Raw genomic sequence first — 19322 nt, 5'->3', positions numbered from 1 at the left:
GTAGCTTGCTGTACCTCTCTGGCCATCCTCAGAGTTGTCTTTTTCATCTTCACAATCAACATTCATTTTCAACTGTGTTTTACTTGCATTAAAGGTATTTGATATCAATTGACAGACGAGGTGGCCCTTCAGTAGCCAAGGAGGCCGTTAAACTTGCTGAAGAGTTCTTCCTTTCTACAGAGGATACAGTTCTTGGCCTTGACCTCAGTGGAGACCCTGCAGTAAGTTATTTTTCCAAAATATGTTTTATTTCTAAAAGGTAGAATCAGTTTGTGGGATGAGGATTAGCTTGGGGCACCTTGCATTCTCCAGAGGTTGAGCAGACACCCCGTGTGTATGAAACCCTATTCTGCCCTGGATGACCGGAATGTCCACAGCAACTGCTCTCCAGGGTCCTGTAAGAGTTAAGCCCTCTAAAAAAGGAAGAGAGAAAAAAGATTTATATGACAGTATGATTATTTTCTTCATTTTTCTAAAAATGGTACCCAACTAGTACAATTCTACATACATAGGACAGAGAGTTGATTTATTACAGTCCATGTCTAATGCTTAATTAATACTTAACTGTGGGTAGGGCTTAATTATCTCACAGAAGCCCCAGTTGAAAAAAGCTGGCCTAGAGCTTCTTGAAGGTCATATTCAAGCAGGGTGTCTCAGCTGTGGCACCTCTGACATCTCGGGCCAAAGAATTTTTGTTGTCGGAGAAATATCCTGTGTATTGTAGAATGTTTAGCAGCATCCCTGACTTCTTCCCAATAGATCCCAGCACCTTCTTAGTTGTAACAACCAAAAATATTTGTAGACGTCACCAAATGTCCCTTGAGGGGCAGAATCACCCTGGTTGAAAATCATTGAATTAGAGTCCAATGAACCTGGTTCTTCCAGCTTTGACTAAACCTGGGCTGTTCTGCCCTTGTTTCATCGACCATTTGATAGAAGCATTCTTTACCAGTCATACTTATTCCTGAATCAGGTGAGTTCTCCTTAGCTCTAGATACCTAGATAACCTTCCAGAAATAAAATTTGGTGACTGTTATATCTAGCTTAGCTGATTCACCTGAGGTTCACTGATACTTGAGATTCTTGAGGGCAAGCACAGTGGCTTTGCCAGCTTTGAATTCCCTAATTTTGCTATAAACAAAATGTACAAATGAGTCCATCTGCTACTTTATTTCCTGCCATTATTCCTTTGTTTATTGAGACAGAGTACTAAGTTCTTCAGTTTGCTTAGACTCATATATCCTCATTTTAACTTCTATCTTCAAGGCAGGACAAGCAAAAGACTTCTTGGAACCTCTTTTAGAAGCTAAAAAATCTGGTCTGAAGTTGGCACTGCATATTTCAGAGGTAAATAATATTGTAAAATTAGGCTGGAGAGGATAGACTACAGTGGAAAATCATTAGTGGAAATTAATAATCACTTGTACATGGCTAAAGATAAACCTGTCTTGGAAAAACACTTTTAGAGAGAAAATAGAAATATTTTTATGTAAATTATAATGATAAAGGCATAACTTGCCTTAGTCCCTGGAGTTACTGTTTCTATGTTGTTATAGTCCCTGGGTTGACTTACACTACAGTTGTATCCTTAGAACAGCTCGATGACAGCTTGTTCGAGAAAATGCATGAATTTTTGTCAGCAGCCTTGATATCAGCAAACCGACACTGAGAAAAGCATGAGTTTGCCTCGCAAGTCCTTGCAGGGAAGGGACCTGAATGTATCATATACACTGGCAAGAAAGAAAGTAGCTCATCATCCTTTTATAAGGCCCAGAGGGAGATCAGGTGCCCTATGGCCTCCGAGTTGACAGCAAGAGCGCAGGGCAGATCATGCATGGACAGTAGCTGGAGGACAGTCACTTCCTTGAGAGGCAAATGAGGGCTCCCCTGCACCTTTCCATTTTATAGATAGATTTGCTTTCTTACCTCAGTCCTTCTACCTACTTAATGCTTTCTTTTATTAACATACAAAAAGGTGTACATAATTAAGGTATACAACTTGATAAATTTGGATTTAATTGTTTCTTGAATGCAGGAAATATTACCTACTTACTGCACATGATTATTTTGAGTATGAGATGGGGTCATGATATAAAGACTGAGGCAAAAATTGGAGCTTCTTGTCAGTACTGAGTGTTTTTCATGTCTACAAGCAGAGAGTCAGTAATCTAGTAGCAGAACTTGAAGTCTAGGATCTGTGTTTCACACAGAGGACACCCTCTAGTTGACCCAGCTGATGCCAGATTGAAGCCATCGGTCAGGGTGACAGAACAGGCAGCATGAGGCCAGTTACCTCTGGTCTTTGTGCGCAGCGTGAGAACCTGCCCTTACCTTAGTTTCTCTTCTCTTATTTGATCCATTGGATGGAAAATGTTTCATTTCTACATGTTATGGTCATTTGTCTTTTAGGCTATCTAAGAGTTGAAGAGCACAGCTAGACACACATTTTCGTGGTGGTAGTGGTATGCACATAGGGAGCCTTGTCAAGATGAAACATGAATGCACTGTGTGTGGATGGAGTCTAGGCCCCAGAGTCGGACAGAGCCCGGTTTCACCCTTATCTCTACCATTATGCTAGCTCTGTGAGCTTGGACAGCTTTTCTTTAAAATGCTTTATATTTGGACAGTTTTCTTTAAAATGCTTTACATTTTTAGCTACAAAAGTTTTATGTACCTGAAGAAAATCGAAGAGTAGAGAGAAAGTATAAAGTAGAAGTAAATAAATAAAAAATGGAAGGTCCCCTTCAGTTCTGTTCCTGAGTTGATCCTGTTAACAGTTTTGTTTTTATGTTTTTCCAGTTCTTTTTTTAATATGTGTGAAGACATGTACACAACACAGGACACACGTATGCATATAGACTCGTTGGATTTTGTTATTGAACACTTACTTTTTGAGTTTTGATTTCTTTGTCTTAATACTTTGTATAATTCTTGTGAGGTTTAAAGCAGAATGTATGTGAAAAGTCAATAACTGTTGGCCCTCTAGTTATTATCATCATTGAAATGAATCCAGAAGAATACTGGGAAATGAACAGGAAGATCAAAGGCAAAGAAGAAGGCTGGAAAGTTAAGTGACTCAGCTTTCCAGAATGTCTGCAATACCTTCTCAGAGGGACAGAGTACCTAGCTGTAAAAAAAAAAGTACTTCTAAGAATCTCTGAAAGAGGTTATTGATGCCCTCGTCTCCCCTTCCTTTTTTTGAGATTCCAAACCAAAAAACGGAAACACAAGTACTCCTGAACCTATTTCCTGACCGAATTGGGCATGGGACATTTCTCAACTCCTCCGAGGAAGGATCCCCGGATCTGGTGGACTTTGTGAGGCAACACCAGATACCGCTCGGTAAGGCTTCAGGTCCTCCAGGCAACTGTCTGACCCTTCCTCCCCCGCCTGCAGCTTGCCACCCATATGTAGAGAAGCACTGTTGTAAATATATAGGTGTTATTTAGAAATGAAGTGATGCTTTCTCAACCTTATCTAAGTAACAGGAAATTTTATTAATAGCTCCCATTAGAGTATAAAAGCTCCATGAGAGCAGGGCCCTCGTCTGTCTTGTTCACTGTTGCATTCCCCAGTTCCTGGAACTCGGTATTATATTGTAATAACGGTCATCTGTCATTTTGGAATGACTTTAACCTGTTTACTTACGTTATGAAAATGTATAACATATATTTAAAGATTAAGATGTCTGCAAATTCCAAGTATGTTTTTATATGTCTGTTAACATCACATACTTGTCTGCATGTGTATACCAGGAGCTATTTTTATTTAGCAACAAATATTTATGAAATGCCTACTCCCTTCCAGTCACTATTCCAATTGCTGGGAATAGAGCAGTAAAAAAGACAGACAATGTTTCTTTCTCAAGGAACTTATATTCTAGCATGGGTAAGAGAGACAGTAAGCAAACACACAAGAAACTATCAGTGATAAGTTCCTTTCAGAAAATTAAACAGGCTGGTAGAGTAGTGATAAGCTAACCACTTTTGATTGGATGGTTGGGGAAGGCCTTTCTGATGAGGGAAAGAAGCAGGTGGCTGAAAACCTTTTTACTGAATGGTGAATTCACCACACTTACAAATGTAACAGTTTGTAGTATTTTTAATTAATTTATAGTTTTTCAGCAATTCATAATGGGTGAGATTTTTTTTCTTTTTAATAAAGAAATTTGTAAACATCCACAAGAGTAAAGAATCTTGGAAACCACTTGCCTGGTGATCTTACTTGGAGTGGAGTCCCGGCTCTGCAGTCAGCAGGGGCAGGTTGGGCTTCCCCTTCCTGGGCCTGAGTGGCCCTGGGTCGCAGCCGCCTCACCCGAAGGAACAGATGCCATCAGTCAGTTCAGCGAAGCATTTCACTCCGGCTGGAGAGCCGGGCACAGCGTCTCAAGGCAGCAGTTGTGTAATCATAGAAGGCGTCCTTAAGATAGACTTCTTTGCAGGAGGCAGTGAATGGAAGGAGTTGAGACGTTTTCTTTCTTTTCGTGGAAAAGGTCCATTTCTACTCTTGGAGTTTGACAACATGCAACCCTCAAGCATCGCAACTGTTTCCTAACCTTTACTGCAGCCTCCACTGTGGAAGTGCCCCAGCCCTGTGAAGAGTCCGTGTGCTCCCCTCACGCTTCCCTGCCTTTGTCATGGTGACTGGCTTATCACACTCCTCTTTCCTCTCCTTTTTCATAAAAGAAGGGGAAAGCACATGATTGTGAAGGGGATACTAATTCCCTGCTTGGTACAGCTGCTGCTATAAACCACAGCACATGGTAGTTTTCACATGTAAGAAAAGGTCAACTACTAAAAATTAGCACAGCTTGGAAAGATTTCTCATGTATTTCCTAATAGGTCTTTTAATTAGAAGCCTCTTCCTTTCCCCTCTCATTCTAGAACTCTGTTTGACCTCGAACGTCAAAAGTCAGACAGTTCCATCTTACGACCAGCATCACTTTGGATTCTGGTACAGCATTGCCCATCCTGCCGTGATCTGTGTAAGGCGTTTTGCTCCCTTTCAGTCCAAGTTGCCTAAGTCAGGCGTTCACTGTCTAGCTGGCTGCCTCGCACGCCAGGGGGTGGTGCCCAAGTGGAGCAGCGAGAGAGGAAGGGGGGTGAGAGGCTGCAAAGGTGTGACTGTGGTTTGGCTCTGCGGGGGAAGGTCCTGGAAAGGACCTGGGGGAACAATACGAAGCCCAACACCCACCCCTTGAGATCATGCTTTCATTGTTTGGGGCTGAGTCCTGGCACAGATGCATTTTAAAAGCTCCCTCGGTGATTTGCACATGCAGCCACGGTTGAGAGGCCCTACTCTGGTGGTCTGTGTTCTTAAAAAGGATAAACAAGACTGTTCAGTTTCAAATGTGCCTGGATACATTTGTAGGCCCCTGTTTAGACTCTTAAAAGCATGGTAAGTAGGAAAATGCTGTCAACAAAAGTTGAGAGTTATTTTTTTTTTAAGTCATTTCCTCCTTCATTTTGAAACTTTCTTACATTGACAGACTGATGATAAGGGTGTTTTTGCCACACACCTTTCTCAAGAGTACCAGCTGGCGGCTGAAACATTTCATCTGACCCAGTCTCAGGTGTGGGATCTGTCTTACCAATCCATCAGCTACATCTTTGCTTCTGACAGCACCAAGGCTGACCTGAAGAAGAAGTGGAGTCATCTGAAGCCCCATTTTTAAGCTGTAATGAGGTGAACTACTTTTGAGTATATATTACAACCCAGATCTTGCCGCCACATCCCACTTAGTAAGCCTCTCCTCCCTTGGAACCATAGCAGCCAAGTGCTGCGGACTCTGACACCAGCGCCTTTCCAATGGTGGGTGCTCAGTAAGTCCGTCCTAAGCTGCCTGAAGGCTCTGAGGTTGTCTGACTTACCTCCATGCTGCTTTCAGGAAGGGACCTGAATGCTGCTGCACACTGGGCTCCCCATTCTAGCAGTGGTTTTGTCTTAACAGTCCCTCTTCACTAGAGATCATGAAACTTCAAGAAAATCAAAGTAGGTTCTCATCAGGAAAAGTTTTGGAATTGCTAGTCTAAATAAATTGAGGAGAGAAGGGAATACAGATTGTTACCAAAAGCTTTAATCTGTCTGGCTTGTGATGACAGCTCTATGTTTTGTTGTGCCTCCTTTAATCAGACTCCCTTAAGTATTCCCCAGAACGGTGGACTCCAGGCTACACTGCATACCATGGATTTTTGTGAATCCCAGTAGCCAGGGTTAGCCTCTGTTGGGTGACCCTCATGACAGATCAAGCTAGCTGCTGAGATCTGCCTTTGCCCTTCTCATGATCAGTCCTTTTGGAGTCAAGATACATTTTACATTTTGAGTTGAATAATGGTGAGAGAATTGATCCATTCTTGTGCTTATATCTCATCTTCCCTTCTGTACCTTGTCACCATAAAAATAGTTCTCTATAGAGCGGACAGGACTGCACTATACCCAGGTTACAGTAAAAGAGAAATGGCAGTGTTCTCTGTATATCTATGTATACACACACACGTATACATCTGTATAGATATGAACCTATGTATATGTGTGTGTTAAGTTGTATGGCATTGGCCATAGAGAACAAACAATAAAGGGAAGAAGGATTAGCATGGGGAAAATAAAACAGAATAGCACTAGGAAAACAACTCATGCGAACAGACACGACTGCCCAGCTCCGGCTAAGTCATTCTTGCTTCCTCTGCTGCACAAGCCAGCAGCCTGTCCCCAGGGCCTCACAGGAACTAAAGGGAGGGGGGCACAGGGCCTCTTGCTCTCCCAGCAGCAGGCTTGGCCTCTCTTAGAGCGTCAGAGGCTATGTGTTATTTCTTGCTTCTTCCATCCTCAGGAATGGCAGTCAATGGTTTGTGAGTTAGTTTGAGATAAGATTGGGTTTTCCCAGGTAAGAATTTTGCCTTTGTCTTCTTCATTTTGCACATTTTCTTCATCTGGAGATTGGAGGGCTGGTCCTGGGTCTTTCAAGATGGACTCATGCTCCATGCCCAGTTATGATGGGTCCCAGTGGATTGTCCTAAAGGATATGGATACAGATTCTAAGGAAGAAGTTTCATTCTGATTTGTCTTTTACCACATTCTAATTTGTTTTTCAGTCTAGAACATAAAGATTTAGACAGGCATACTTGTAGCAGCCCCACACAGGGAGCCAAAAAAAGCAAGTAAAGATTTATCTTTTCTTACCAGGAATGACTTAATCATAATTTGCATATATACATTAAAAAAAAACACCTGAAGAACCACTGGGCACTTTATAATTTTTATTAACTTGGTATCCCTGAGAGTCAAATTAAGGTGTAAACATTGTTTGCTTTACACAAAGGGAAATGGAGGCAGGCTGACTTACATGTAAAACATCGGGAACCAGAATTCACATCTGTTGATACCACAACCAGTGCTTTTTCCACAAGACTATACACAGACACACTGAACACAGTACTCTCCGTTTTTAAAAACATCACAGCACGCTTCCTAAACTATCTCAGATCCTGAGGCACTGCTTTACAATGGTATTTCTTGTCATCTCCCTGTCTGTTTATGCAACGTAACTGAGATACCACCTCCCCTTAATTCCTAAGACTTAGGAAATTCCCTTAGCACCAGAACTCAAATTTATCATTAGTCTGCCACAGTAAGCTATGGCTTTTAGAATATCCTATTTCCCCATTTCTCTCCCAGATCTCATTCCTATCTGAGGCTCATTAATGTGACTGTGACACGCTACTTATCTTAGACCTTAGCCATTGCGCATGTTCTTTGCTTTGACCTGCCAGTCAAGGTAGCTTCTCTCAGGATACTGGTGCCTGACCTTTGTCTCCCACAGGAGCTAGTCCCCTAAAACCGCTCATCTTTCTTACCCAGGGCCAGTCAGCTGTTGCCTCATCAGCAAGTGCAGCACAGGACCTGATGTATTCATACTCTGGGGGATGGAAGCCCGTCTGTTATTCCTGGCGCTCCACGTTGCAGCTGAAGCCAAGTCCCTCGCTGCCCGCCGCACAGCCCTTATCGTGCTCCCCCTCAGATTCTGTGCCACTCTGAGCTTTGTCTCACCTCCCCACAGTCTGCCCTTTGCCCTCTGCTCCCTTGCTCCCCAGTTTTCCCATGTCTCACCCATTCAGCATGCGGTTTTACAGTTAGTTTTGGAAAGTTCATCTTGCCCAGGAAACCTTCCCTCTGAGCACTTCCTGCTTCACGAAACCTTCCAGATTAAAGAGAAGAAAATACCTCTCATTTTTTTCCCCAAACACTAATGCTTTAGACCTTAACTTTTATGCACAGTGTTACTACCTCGCTTTCTAAGTTTCTCTCAAACCGCTGCAGCAGGCCGTGTGCACTGTTCGTGTCGGCGTCACCTGCTGCAGGCTGTGAGGACAAGGAGGGGGTCTGTTTAACTTGTGCTGTACAGGCTCATACTACTGTGAGTACGTGGGCAGTTAGTTCAATGCCATCTTTATGATATCAGAATTACACTTGTTTGAGAGCTGCTTTTAAAAATAGATGTATACAGTTGAATATGTGTGTGCATGTGTGTGTAAATATTGTCAGCTCCACTGACCAAAGATAATTTGTCCTCCTTACCATTAGGGTAAAGGGTTTTTGGCACAAAGTGGTCTGTTTTCCCAATCTGTGGGAACATGGCAAGTGGCTTCTGCTCATTGCACGTTAGTATTGTGTCCACAGGGTACGTGACACTCACCCAGGTGTTAGGGTGTGTGGATTATGGCAGTCCCTCTGGCAGTTCTAACTGCTTTCCCTATTACTGCATCCACTTGCCTTCCTCTTTGGGCTTCTGGACCACAAGGGACAGACAAAATTTAGATCAGAAAAAAGTCACACTAGATGCTGTAAATACCATGTTACTCTATTCCAGAGCTTCTGTGGCTTTGAAGACAGTTAGAAATCCAGGGTTCACACCTCACTGTTAATGAGGTTTACACTGTTCCCCCGTATAGCACACCTAGATTCTTGACAAAATGGTTTATAGGTCAGAACCAGACTGGACACTTAAAGGCTCCTTCTTGAAGGTAAAGGAGTGTGCGTGACAAGTATATCATTCTGAGCACAGACTTAAGTGAGCAGGGGAAAAAAAATCATTCTTTTTTGCATTTCCATTACTGTATAAAGAGTTAGACCCATTGAGAATCCTCACTATTTCTCCATGAAATGCTGCAGTGTGGGTTTTTCTAGTTGAAATGCAATTGAATAACATGATGAGTAAAGGGTACACATCAAATTCACAGGATCTACTACCGTGTCCCCTCTCAGGGGAACAACACAGGCTCTGAGAGGAAAGGGTGTTACCGTAGAGGGAACCAATCTTCCTTTCATTCTTACTCTAGATCCAGGAGAAACACAGGAACAAGCAGTGGGGTAAACTCCAGACTGTTTCCTTAACTAGTTGGGCACAGGTTAGGAGATGGATCTCACTACTGGAGAACTGTTTCCAAACAATTTCAATACATGTAATGAGGCTGTTTTTCTCTAGATCCTCAAGGGCTTACTTAGGTGCTGGCTGTGACAGAAGTTTCTCTCGTGTGTGGATCTCTCGGTGCTTATTAAGAGCGGAACTTTTACTGAAGCACTTGCCACAGTCCTGACACCCGTAGGGCTTCTCTCCAGTGTGGGTTCTGTGGTGCGCACGTAAGTCTGAACTCTTGCTGAAGCTCTTCCCACAGTCGGGACACACGTGGGGTCTCTCTCCTGTGTGTATCCTCCGATGTGCACTGAAATGAGAGCTGTTATTGAAACTCTTCCCACACTCTTCACACTGATAGGGCTTTTCTCCTGTGTGGGTTCTCTGGTGAATGATAAGGCTTGAGCTCTGATTGAAGCGTTTTCCACACTCACCACACTTATATGGTTTCTCTCCTGTGTGGATTCTTCTGTGGGTGATGAAATTTGAGCTGTCACGGAAACTTTTCCCACAGTCAAGACATTGATAAGGTTTCTCTCCAGTGTGGATCCTCCGGTGTCTAATGAGCCGAGCGCTCCGACTGAAGCTTTTCCCGCAGTCAGCACATTTATATGGATTTTCCACTTGATGGGCTAGCTGATGCATAGGGTGGGAGTTTGGAGCAAAGCTTTTGCCGTATCTCAGGTATTTATAGGATCTCTCCCCCAAGTAAGATCTCTGTTGACTTGGAACTTGACCCAAACTCCTTTCAGGGAACGCTGGTTTTCCTTTGCTCTCTCCCGGGGTGTCCTCCCACTGTCTTCCAGGTCTGCACTCACTCTCATTGCCTTTCCTTTGATTAAGATGCCGAGGAATTCTCCTCTCAGACCTTGCAAGCAATGTCTTATGTAGTTGTACTTCCTCAGAAATATCCCGTTTTAGATTATCTTCATTCTCAAATCCAGCCTCGAAACCTAACGTAAGAAGAGAAATTTAAAAGTTACCCATTTTCTCAATTATTATGTGTGAGTGTGAAGTAAGTATGACATTGGATGACTTAACATAAAAATTAGGGGGCTCTGGATCCTAAATAACTACTGTCTGTTAAGACCTGCTATTTGGTCATCTGTCACATGCTTCTCATCTACAGGGGAACTGATGAATATGTTCTCTTAACTCTTTTTCCTGGATATCTGGGATCTTCAGAAAATCCTCAGTATACCAAGAAAAACCTGCCAGATTTAAGATAAAACCATCACTATGATTATGAAGGAAAGACACTTTCTAATGCTGTATTTTAGCCTCATCTAAGGCCTGTCACGGTTTACATTCTTTGCCGGTAACTAAAGGGGTAAAAAAGGAATGCCCAGGGAAACTGGGGAACTCCTATATTGAGGAAGAGCTACATGAGTCCTTTTCACCCTCAAATTCTGTGTGTTGAGAATAAAAACAGGGTAGAAAGATACCTGTTCTCTTTCAAAGAACAAAAGGCCTTCTAAGAGAGAAACTTTGGTAGGTGCTGTCTCTTTCAAACTTTCTCTTTGCCCATGAACAAATAATCACTAGATGTTCCAAAGCACTACTATAATGCCCAAACTAAGCTTTAATATTCCTCTAAGAGCCAAATGCCAGGCTTCCCAGGCCTAGGCCATGAGAATTTGTAGATACTTGGAAAGTTTCAGTTTGCAAATTTAGTTTGAATTTGTAGAATTTTCACATTTCAGATAAACTCTGGATCCCAATTCCCTGGACTAAATCTGAGAACATGTGCCCCTTAAAGCACTATTTCTACCCAGAAGCCCAGTGTTAGGATTAGACCCATGAAATGGACGTTCATTATATTAACTGAAATCTCAGAAACTTAAATATGTGACTAAGCCTCTGAGAGGGGTACTTAGCATCTCCTAAACCTCGAAGCTGTTATTTAGTGGAACATGTTAATAGCTCCATGGAGTTGATGCTCTGTGGAGCATACTTGAAGAATGCAGATCTAAAGAATATTTTGGAAAAGAAAACTGCTGTTTATCAAATGCCCAAGTACTGTGCTAGGTGCCTCACTGTGGTACTTCAGTTACATCAATCTTGTGAGGCCAGTCTTAATATATAAGCAAAATTACAGGGTTAAGTAACTTGCTTTAAGGTACTCAACTAATAACATAATCCATATATATATAGTCATATATATATATACATATATATGTATGACTCCAAAATCAGAATTCTTCCTGCAAAGAGGGAAGCCATAATGAAGTTGTTTTTTGTTTTTTTTTTCTTTCTTAAACAGTAAATAAGATTCAAAGGATCAGTTCCCTCAGAAATTTCAGACTTTGGGTAAGTGTGTCTGAAGAAAGAGATTATCAGGTTTTCATATATATGAATAAAGCAGCCATACAGACAGTATATAAGCTGAAACTAGAAGAAAAAAAACAGAAGTGAGAATGAACTTTAAAAAACCAATTTCATGTACTATGTGTACATGACATGCTGTTTGGAAAATGTTAGCTTTCAGAGTCCCTGCTAGGTAACTGAGCAGCTCACATACAGATGATGGCACATTTACAAAGTCTGCAACCATCTTAGATAAATGCTACAGTGTGAGGAGGCAAGTCAAGTGGAAAGGGGATATAAACTAGCTGCTTAGACAGGAAACCTGGAGAAAAGAGAAGGTGGTCACAAGAAGAATCCCTGAGTATTGGGTGTAGAGGCCAGTTCTCTTGGTCCTCAATCTGATGATTTTTCTCCTGGATGCCACTGCCTTCCCTTTGCTATTTCTACCTTAAAAAGTAAGAGAATCTTACCACTGGGGCTCTGAAATAAGACTGGAGCACGGGTCAGTGCCTCTGGAGGTATCTCGGGGTCCTCTTCATCATCTTCAGAATCATCTTCTATGGCCTCGTCTGCCTGCTCGGCTTGCTTTTCAGCTTCAGCCTCACTGGTCTCCTGCACGGGGCATAAGGCTATCTCTTCTTCCTGGCCCTCACTGGGCGGGGCAGCAACCCGGGCATTCACCAAAGCGTCCATCTCTTCAAAGAAGGGACAGGTCTCTGGTGCTTGGCCATTCTTGACTTTCCGATAGCTGGTCTGTAGGCTCTTAAACTTGGTCCGACACTGCTCCGGCGTCCTGAGGAAGCCATATTCCCATAACCGCTCAGCCACGGATCCGTACAACTGGCTGTTGCGGTGACAGTTCCGGAGGGCTTCGTAAAACTGAGTCTCACTAAGAATTGCAAGGTAGGTCTTCGTCTCTTCATAGCCCCAGTGCACACCTACCACCAGAAGAGAAGTTTCAGCACCACTTAATGCAGGGCTTTACAGCCTCAGTCCCTCAGTCCTAGCATCTGCATCATGAAAAGTCGCCTAAGCTTGGACTCCTCAATGAGAAGGTAAGAACAGCTCATGTTTCCAAATCAGTGCAGGCTCTCAGGATGTTCTGCTTCTCTGGCCCATATCAATGTCACAGAGACCTTGATTCCTACATTCAATTTAAAAGGCCTTTTCACCTGATCACAGTAGTGATCAATATGTACACTGAGGCAAGTGTACAGAAGGCGTTTCCCCATTCTTCTAGTAGTTCTGGAGTTCTGATCCTAACTAGAAAATAACTGGTTAGAAGACCTACAGTCAGTCACTGTCAGCCATGAGCCATCCTTAAATTCTCTGATCATTCTTTTCCTACCAGCCCTACTTCCTTATAAATTAAGTCTCCCAAAGAATGTCTCAAAATCCCAAGGAACAGTCTCTTTCAGATTCATACTGCTGCCTAATCCACTCCCTTTTATGGCCCTTCTTCACCTGGCCACAGTCTCAAAAAGCCAGCCCAACAATAGCAAAGGCCTGAAGGGTACAAGGTAAGAACCTGTGGTCATGCACCTTCTCCTTAGTAGCAGAGGACTGGCAGAGCCAGAAGGACTGAGGAAGCAGAGCAGAAAGCACCTCCTGGTCCCCAACGTGGGCAGGACTTCCATCAGGATGACTACAGACTCTGCTCCCTGCAGGTCCCTCAAGCTCAAGGGAAGGGAGAGTCCAAGAGCCTTCCTCCCACTTGAGAGCCAGGTGGAGACGACATTGCTTCCATTATCCTCCACTCTCTGCCGTGAAGCAAAAGGGAAATAATTGGAAGACAGAGAAAAAGCAGAGGAAAAAGACAAAAAGAACAGAGATAAAGAAATAGCTAGTACATGGGCCATGTTTGTGATTTACCTAAATTTATTCCAGTGACAAAAAGGGAAAAAGAATTATTTTTTTTTAAAGGAAAAAGTACAAGATGATAAGACTAGAATAGAACAAAAGTAACAACACATAATAAAACATGGAAGGAACAGATAACTGTTTCCACTAAACTGCAGCTTTGGAGTTAGCTCTCCGTACCTTACAGTTGAGGACACAAACTGTGAAATGTTCCCCTAGCTGATCAGTGGGCAGGACTAGAAACAAAGCCTCCTGCTTCATATGCAGTGCCGTTCCCATAACAGCGTAGTTGTACAGATTACATCAATAATCATGTGATACTTAAAGATGGTTCCATAGGCAAATAATATTTCAATGGAGTGTTAAACAAGATTCTTGCTTCAAAACTGGGTCCTGTTAAAATGCCAATATGTGATGCAAATCTCAGAGGAAACATAGAAAATGTTTTCCCAACTTTAGGCAGTCCTTCACTATGCTCTTTTAAGTAAAAGTAGTGAAGCCGCTCAGTCATGTCCGACTCTTTGCGACCCCATGGACTGTAGCCTACCAGGCTCCTCTGTCCATGGGATTTTCCAGGCAAGAGTACTGGAGTGGGTTGCCATCTCCTTCTCCAGGGGATCTTCCCGATCCAGGGATTGAACCTAGGTCTCCAGCATTGCAGACAGACGCTTTACCATTTGAGCCACCAGGGAAGACCGCAAGGAACACATAATAAACTGAGTTTGGAGGGTAAAAATAAAACCAGTTCATATAAGGCACTCAACAGATATTGTTTCTCCTTAAAGAGACTACACTGCTAAGATTTTCTCAGCCTTCAGTGATTTTATAATAGGGAAAATATATTTTAAGAAAGAAACAGAAGGAATGGTACTCCTTTTCAGGACTCACTTGAATTTTTGAGTGTATTTCTTTATAGTATCTAATATTTTCTTTACTTACTATTAACTCACTGGTCTTCCCACAAGAGAATGAAATACATAGAGAACTGAGAAATGCCTCTCTTCTCTTAACTGACAAAGCTGGCAAGTGATATTAAGTTTCCTGACTCCACACCCAACCGCATAATTCCTCAGTCTAATCCTAAAACGCCAAGAAGAAGAGCTTACCACTTGGGCTGCGGAAAAGGACAGGTGTGGTGGAGCTGTCAGGGTCCTGGGGGGTGGCCTCCTGGCCCACTGCGTCACTGTCAGACTCTTCAGCCGTGGCCGCGTCTCCCTCTGCATGGTGCCAGCCGTCTTGCTCTGGCTCCTCGGTCTCGGCATCACTGCCTCCCAGGCCAGAGTGAGAGGCCACCGCCTCCGGGCCATTACTGGGCAGGGCAATGACCTGGGCACTCATCAGGGCTTCCATCTCTTCAAAGAAGGGGCAGGTCTCAGGTGGGTGACCACTCTTGACTTTCCGATAGTTCTTCTGGAGACCTTTGAACTTGGTCCTACACTGCTCCAGGGTCCGGAGGAACCCAAACTCCCGGAGCCGCTCAGCCACAGCCCCATACACTTGGCTGTTTCGATGACAGTTTCGGAGAGCCTCATAAAACTCCGGCTGACTGAGAATTGCAAGGAGAGTTCTGGTCTCTTCATGGCCCCAGTGCACACCTGCCACCTTCTCATCCTCAAAGCCCCAGGGATCCTGGTCCACCCAGCTGCTTCTCTCTCTCCTGGATGGTAACAGATCAGCAGGCACTCGTCTGTCTTCTATGTGACTGCCTCTTGGGAGTTCCTTCTCCTTGGAGCCCAGATCTGGGATCCATGGCTCTCCTTGCTCCAACTTGGAGATCATGCTGGATTTAGAACATGGAAATCCTGCTTGCAGGGAAGCAAACAAAGGATATCATAGTTTGGAATGATCATAAAAAGTATCTCTTGAGTTCAGACTTGCCTTTTTTTTAATCCAAGAAGCTTATAAAGAAAAGTAAGAAAATGTTTTCAGAAAGATCAGTGGGTTGAAGAAAGTGAGGAAAATACATAAAACCTCAAAAAATGAGAAATACTTTCCAGAGCAGGGTGACAGAGGAAAGCGTCCTCTTGTGTGTTCAGAGCAGATAATTCTACAAGTTACTGCTTAGCTCTCCTGACTGCTTGTATGCAGGTCCTGGCACTGCTGAAAACAGTCACCTCCTGCCTCCTAGAGAGCTGACTCTTCAACGATGTGGGGGTTAATCCAAGTAGAGCCCACAGCAGGCCCTCTGTATCCACGCTCCTCCACATCTGCAGACTTAACCAACTACAGTACTGTAGTAATAACTATGGAAAGATAGCTGTGTATAAGTGGACCCGTGCAGTTCAAACTCACGTTGTTCAAGGGTCAGCTGTACTTGGGGCTAGAGAATTAAACTCAAGAGTGACTGCAAGGAGACTGTCTTCAACTCTTCCATTTCTCTCACACTTGGTCAGTAACTTCTAGAGGCTTCTCCCTCAGTATATCCTTTATTCCTCTGCCACCATCTAAGTCTAGACCTCTCCTCCTCCCTCACCTGGGTAGTGCAGCAGCCACCGCTCCACCCAGCTCGGGGCTCTTGCTTCCTCAGCTCGCATGCTGTTTGCACTGCCAAACCTCAGCCTGAGCGTCTGCCACGCGCGGCCCTCTCACGCCATACTCTGCTCTCCAGGACGCAGCACACATTCACCACCCTGCCTCGCCTTGAACTCCCTCCCTTCTATGCAAAGTTAACCCATTCGTGCCCCCTGAAGCCTTCCAAACAGCCTGCCCTCGTCTCCCACTCCACCAAGCCCCTACTGTACTCACACAGCTGAGTAACAAGTCACTGTTGGCACTGCTTCAATACAGTTCAGTTCAGCACATATTTATGTTCATTCTTACATTCTCAATCATACTGTAGGCTCTTTGAGAGGCACCTGTCTTCATTCCAAGTACCCTGTATGGTGTTGAGCACATGGTAGGTGTTCAAAAACTGATCGATTTTGCAAGTGGGGTTGAGGGGCTGCCTCTGGATGACTAGACAGAGCCCACTACCAGCCTGGCTGAGAAAGCTGGCGTCTGGGATGATAACATCAGAATTCAGAACCTCAACAAGTTAAAGAAGTGTTCAAGGAAAACAATGTACAAAATGGAGCTCAGCAGAGTACAAAGAAGAAAAACAAGTTCCACAGAACCAAGTTTAAGAATAAGAACCAGGCACAAAGACAATCAGGAAGAAACCTGGGAGTATCAAGTGAATGATAATCATTGAGTTATACTGCAAGAAAGTATAGTGAAATTCTGAAGTAAAATTCTTAGTCTGCCTCTACCTGCCAAACCCTCACTGGAATAATATATATAATTTAATTCTCCACAATTAACATGATGTTTGAAGAATTTTTCAAAGGAGGCTAACAAAAACTTAGTAGGTCTCAAGAATGGAGCTTCTGGGGAAAAGCTTAAAGAAACAAATCTAGTTTAATATGGAGAAAGAAAATGACTAAAGGGAAGATATGCCAAGTATAGAAAAGAATTTTTATCTAGAAAGTTCAGACTTAGTGTCAGCATTACCAGGAGAAAAGAAATTCCAAGTCCTGGTAAAAACTATAGAGAGCCATTCTCTGGCAGACTTATCAAAAGAGGAAGTGTAAGAATACTTCTGGCAGCAGAGAGCTCAGCTACTTGCCTTCAGGAGGTCCCCAACAGCTCCATGCTGTTTCCACTCATTCCTGAAATCCCTTTCCCACTCACTGCTCCCAACCCTACTTCCCAACTTAGAACGGCATCCTATCTTCCCAATGAATCTACTCCTCACCGCTCCTTTGAAAAGGTCTGAGCTTCTCCTTTGGGTTCATCTGCTCCTGTGGTCCCAGGTCTGGGCTTCTTGCCCTCTCTTTCTTGGGTACACCCCTGGGCTGGGGTTCCACTGACTCCTGCCGAACACTTAATAACTCTCGTGATGATTTCAGGGGTGTCATCTTCTCCAAGCGCACTTCCTGCCCCTTCACAGAGACTGTGACCTGGAAACAACCCCCATGAATTGTCACTGCAAGGTCATAATGAGGGGTATTCCCAGAGGAGTCTAATATCCCAAAAGAGATCATCCTTTTGGGACATGGCTAGGGTTGGGGTGGTGGTGGAGGGGTTGGTTAATAGAACAAGGGTCTTTCTCACTCCATTACTGTTAGCTTAGAGCACCTGGAACTCCAGAACAAAATAGTAAACCCAGTTCCACACTAAAAAAGAATTCCCCTCTCATTATGCTGAAAAGTTACATTCAGGTGGCATCTCCCAATAAGCTGTCTGAAAAAGTTGCCTTTTGAAGGACCAGAAGTAGGACATCGCTAATGGAGACTGCCTTAATTTGGTCTTTTATCCTGCCCCTTCCCAGTCACAGACTTCTGAATTCCCTCCCCCTGCTCACCGAACGTCCAGGTCTTCCAGGCTCTCTTTCTAAGTCTTCCACCAGAGTCACTGCCTCCTCTCCACTTTCTGGACATTGCTTTTGTACCCAGTTCTGGATCTCCCCAGGTAAGACGGTCAGGAACTGCTCTAGCACCAACAATTCTACAATCTGCTCCTTGGTGCGCACCTCTGGCCTTAGCCAACGACAGCAGAGTTCCCAGAGTTGGCTGAAAGCCTCCCGGGGCCCAGCCACCTCCTGGTAATGAAACTTCCTGAAGCGCTGTCTGAAGGCCTCAGAGTTAGAGCCATTCCCTCTCAGGGTGGGTTTGGCCATGGTTCACAGCAGGAAGCAGCTTCCCTTCACTTAAAGGTCTAGGTTCCAGGGCTTACACCCATCTTCCCATGTCCTTGGAGAATCACCTGCAGATGAGTCTCTCTCTGTAAGCAGTTTCCTCCTAGGGCAGAGAGAGATGGCACTATCAGAAGGAATATATGTCTATAGAGTCTTGCCAGAGCTGGCCTGACTGCCCATATACTCCGAGGGGTCATCTGAGGTCAGGAAGTCAAAACTGAGCGTGAAGGTGAGAGACCATTCAGAGGCTGCATTTCTGGGCGACATCCAGGGCAGCCCGGAGAAGCAGCAGAGGATGGAAAGTACTGTCTGCTCTTCCACCGCCCCCAGACCTGACCCACAGAGCTCCCCTGACCAGTGAGCTCGAACCATCTGGGAGACGTGGAGCTCGGGAGGTTCTAGAGGCAGGTCACCATCCCGCTGAAGGTAACGAAAAGCCTCTGTCCAGCTGGTCGCAGCTCATCTCCGCCGTCCTTCCCCAGGCCCTCACAGCCCACCCCGCTCCCTGAGACTCCACCGCTGCCAGTTCCCACCCCAGGCAGAAACCAAGTGCTGAACACTGGGTCTCTGTTTTCCCTCACAGCAGAAGTAAGCGCTCAGTAAACATCCGGGAACTACTGACGGGAAACCTCGCGCATTGAGAAGTTGATTTTGGCTCCTGAAGCGAGGTCCGGGTGGGTTTGGTGAGAGTCACACTGAGTTGGTGGAGAGAGGAATTCCGAGGGGGCAGTAGTCATGGGTCTCCTGAGGACAAGCTCGGGTGGTGGCTAGGCGCTCCGAGGCCTGCGAGGTTCGCGAGCGCGGAGCTCAGGTCTAGGAGAGGCGGGTGCGGGGTTCCGGCCTCTTTGTCTTCGTTCCCTCCGGCCAGGTCACTCTCGGAGCCGTCGTGAGTCCCTCCAGAGGCCTCCGACCGGACTAAGGCGCCCTGAGAGCGCCCTGTGGCCCACACCTGAGAGCTTCTCCCTCTCAGGCTATCGCTCAACCCGCTCGCATCTCTGCCCACCGGTCAGCCTCACCCAGTCTGGGTCTGGCTCCAGCCCGGGCTCGCCAGCCTCCCAGTCCAGCTTCCAA

At 44.6% G+C, this 19322-nt stretch overlaps 2 protein-coding genes across 11 annotated transcripts in view; one reads left to right on the top strand and one right to left on the bottom strand.

Moving 5' to 3' along the window:
• MAPDA (N6-Methyl-AMP deaminase) overlaps positions 1–8508 on the top strand; it is a 26467-nt gene extending 17959 nt beyond the window's left edge. For 5 of the 6 annotated variants that reach the window (XM_070477983.1, XM_020881492.2, XM_020881494.2 and 2 more), the window contains exons 8-13: positions 95–221; positions 1267–1347; positions 3204–3342; positions 4884–4984; positions 5489–5685; positions 7858–8508. In XM_070477983.1, coding sequence (XP_070334084.1) covers positions 95–221; positions 1267–1347; positions 3204–3342; positions 4884–4984; positions 5489–5674 — 634 coding nt within the window. In that variant the 3' untranslated portion in view covers positions 5675–5685; positions 7858–8508. The remainder of the gene's footprint in view (positions 1–94; positions 222–1266; positions 1348–3203; positions 3343–4883; positions 4985–5488; positions 5686–7857) is intronic. The other variant, XM_070477985.1, reaches the window with a different exon arrangement.
• ZSCAN29 (zinc finger and SCAN domain containing 29) lies at positions 6055–19322 on the bottom strand. Of its 5 annotated transcripts, none has more exons than XM_070477981.1 (7): positions 18874–19322; positions 17919–18354; positions 17310–17514; positions 14683–15378; positions 12187–12654; positions 9498–10362; positions 6055–7012 (listed from the first exon to the last, which is right to left on the bottom strand). In XM_070477981.1, exons 2-7 carry the CDS (start codon positions 18231–18233, stop codon positions 6988–6990), a joined length of 2574 nt encoding a protein of 857 aa, XP_070334082.1. In that variant the 5' UTR covers positions 18234–18354; positions 18874–19322; the 3' UTR covers positions 6055–6987. The 5 variants fall into 5 exon arrangements, with proteins under 5 accessions (XP_070334082.1, XP_070334083.1, XP_020737135.2 ...); XM_070477982.1 differs by having other exon boundaries at positions 19268–19322; XM_020881476.2 differs by having other exon boundaries at positions 17919–19322.

Source organism: Odocoileus virginianus, chromosome 16 (assembly GCF_023699985.2).
Source record: "Odocoileus virginianus isolate 20LAN1187 ecotype Illinois chromosome 16, Ovbor_1.2, whole genome shotgun sequence".
Classification (NCBI taxonomy): domain Eukaryota; kingdom Metazoa; phylum Chordata; class Mammalia; order Artiodactyla; family Cervidae; genus Odocoileus; species Odocoileus virginianus.
The sequence above is the reverse complement of the archived record's forward strand: the minus strand, read 5'-3'. Positions and strand labels throughout refer to the sequence as shown.